Source organism: Apis dorsata, unplaced genomic scaffold (genome assembly GCF_000469605.1).
Source record: "Apis dorsata unplaced genomic scaffold, Apis dorsata 1.3 scaffold_1121, whole genome shotgun sequence".
Lineage (NCBI taxonomy): Eukaryota > Metazoa > Arthropoda > Insecta > Hymenoptera > Apidae > Apis > Apis dorsata.
This window is the reverse complement of record NW_006264219.1, coordinates 38,806-41,369: the sequence shown is the minus strand read 5'-3', so window position 1 is coordinate 41,369 and position 2,564 is coordinate 38,806. Positions and strand designations below refer to the sequence as shown.

The 2,564-nt window shown below is 30.8% G+C and overlaps 1 protein-coding gene across 1 annotated transcript in view; it reads right to left on the bottom strand.

Moving 5' to 3' along the window:
• The window catches only part of LOC102680320 (scavenger receptor class B member 1-like), a 7,961-nt gene extending 5,510 nt beyond the window's left edge, over positions 1 to 2,451 (bottom strand). Inside the window, exons 1-2 of the mRNA XM_031514699.1 lie at positions 1,580 to 2,451; positions 76 to 341 (exon numbers count right to left, since the gene is read on the bottom strand). Coding sequence (XP_031370559.1) covers positions 76 to 341; positions 1,580 to 2,242 — 929 coding nt within the window. The 5' untranslated portion in view covers positions 2,243 to 2,451. The remainder of the gene's footprint in view (positions 1 to 75; positions 342 to 1,579) is intronic.
• Positions 2,452 to 2,564: the final 113 nt, after the last annotated feature.

Sequence of the window (2,564 nt, the reverse complement as noted above, 5' to 3'; positions counted from 1 at the left end):
TCATTCGAACATCCTGTATAAAAAAAAAAGGAATCGGATAGAAAGCGGGATGTATATAAAACAGTGATGACTCACCTCAAGGTGGGTATGCCATTAGAAAAATTACGATGATCGTAATGAAAAGGCATTTTCCTGCAAAAATCTTTCGCATAAATGAAGAGCGTTTTATTCGGCTGGTTAATCCAATGCGGTGGAAACATACTGCCATCAGTACCATAAATTCGATCGCATTTTTCATCTCCCCAAATCTGATGATTTTCAATCCCGTTAATTCGCTCGATTATCCCAAGATTATCAGTTTCTGAGTGTATCGTGATGCGATCCGGACTTGAACCGTTATTCTGAAAACCGATTCACGTTAAATCAGCATATTTCTTATTTTTAATTTAGAATCGCATTAAATATTGAATCGCAAAATAATAACTGTTTGACTACCGAAGATGTCCGAAACTGGCCGAAGCTACCCGAAAACATAACTGCTGAGTCGCGCCAAAATATAATGTGTAATTTTATTGCATGTAAGATGAACTACTATTTTATAATTATTATAAATAATTTTTGAAATCACTTATAAATAATTTTTGTTATTTATGTATAAATTTTTGAAATATTTTTTGTTTGTTATTTAAACAAAAAAACAGTTATTTAAATTTCAATTTCTATAAAAGTTATGAAATCATAAATAATAATTAATTCAATTAAGTCAAATCTAGGTAATATTTATTTACTTTTTTCTATTTGAATTTGGTATAAAATTTTTTTGATTATATAATTTTATCTTTATGAAATATAAAAATTAATGTATATTATATTTACTTTTTCCTTATAATCAACTTAAAACATTTCTAATGATTTCAAATTTAAAATTGAAATAATATCTTATGTAATTAAATTCAGATTGATATATGTAATCTTTAAAAAATGAGAGTTAAGCTAGATAAAAGGAGATTACTATGCACTATTATTTTTGAAATATAAATATAAGAAACAGATATATGATGAAGAAAATAACAACAATGAATCTTAAAATGAAAACAAATATATATATATGAAAAAAATAGATATAACTAGTAGCGATTAAATCAAAACAAAGTAAAATATGAAAATCAAAATAATTGAAACAAAAAAGAAACAGAAACAGAAAAATTTAAATTATATATAAAATCAAATATAAAATGCTAGCATAATAAACTATATTTTTTAAAAAAAATTATGGTTATATCATTTAACTAATCACTGTATCACTGTATCACTGTATCATTATATCACTATATCACTGTATCACTGTATTACAACTTTTTACTTTTTATTTATTTTTAAGAAAAATATTGCAATTTTTATTATATTGATCACTATTAGTAAATTCAACACAGTTTATATCATAAATAAAAACATCTACATTTTCATTAATTATAGACATAATTTTTTCTTGAATTATACAATGACTTCAATTTACTAGATTTTTATATTATAAATTTTACATTATAAACTAACATATTATTGAATTACAGAAAGAATGAAAAGCTCATAAAACAAGGATAAGGAAAATGCAAAAAAATATTATTATAAATATACGTACGAAGGCGAGAAGTCCAAATTTATCCAGAGTAAAAACCGAGCGTAATGATGAGAATCGTTTGGCCACTTCATACAATTCGTCCTCATAACCCCAGAGGTATTGACCGACCGATAATTCGAGAAAGGGTTCTGCACGTATTCTCGAGAGGAACATGGTCAATCCGATTTGAAATAGGTAACTAAGATTTCGAGAAAACGCTAGCGTCGACATCAACATCACGTTAGGTACAATCACCCTTTCATTCTCCGATTTACCAGAGATCCATTGGTATCTTTTCCTCTCCTGATACGTGATCGTGCCATTCTCGTGTATTTCGACGTTTACCCGGCTCAAATTCTCCCGATAGATGAATGGTCCAACCTCCTCTACCTTCAATTTAGTCGCTTTTCCGCTCTCGAACTCGCGCACGTTCGTGTAATTGAAAACGTAGATTTTGATTTCAAGGTTAACAGGCGGCTTTTGCCAGAGCAGAAAGGATGAAGTACCATTCTTTAACTCAAGATTGGAGAGGATCGTATCGTGAAATACGCTTGTATACCAAAACAGGATGAACATCGTGACGCTGATCAGTGCAGTGAATCCATATAGCCAACGAACGTGCTGTCTCCGCGTTCCTCCGTTCAAGCTCTTTTGAATTGCCCGCGCAATATTTTTCTTCTCCATAATGTTTTTAAAAGAATTATATCAACATCAGTCGACTTATCTTTCTCAAATTAAAAGTCTTGAAATTTTTTTTCGAATCGATCGAATTTTTCAAATTCTCGCCCGTTCGACGAGTCTTTCGTCGTCTTTCGATCACTTTCGATGCGTTTTCGACGCTCTACTGAGTTCCGCGGAACGATCACAACGATCACAACGATGTACAAAAATCTCCCCACCTTTTCTCGATTCATCGATAACCTCGTCGTGACAGTGATGACCTCCGCCACCAAANCTTGGTATGTTCGAATCCTCCTCTTACCGTTCATAACTTCTCTTTTCTAGA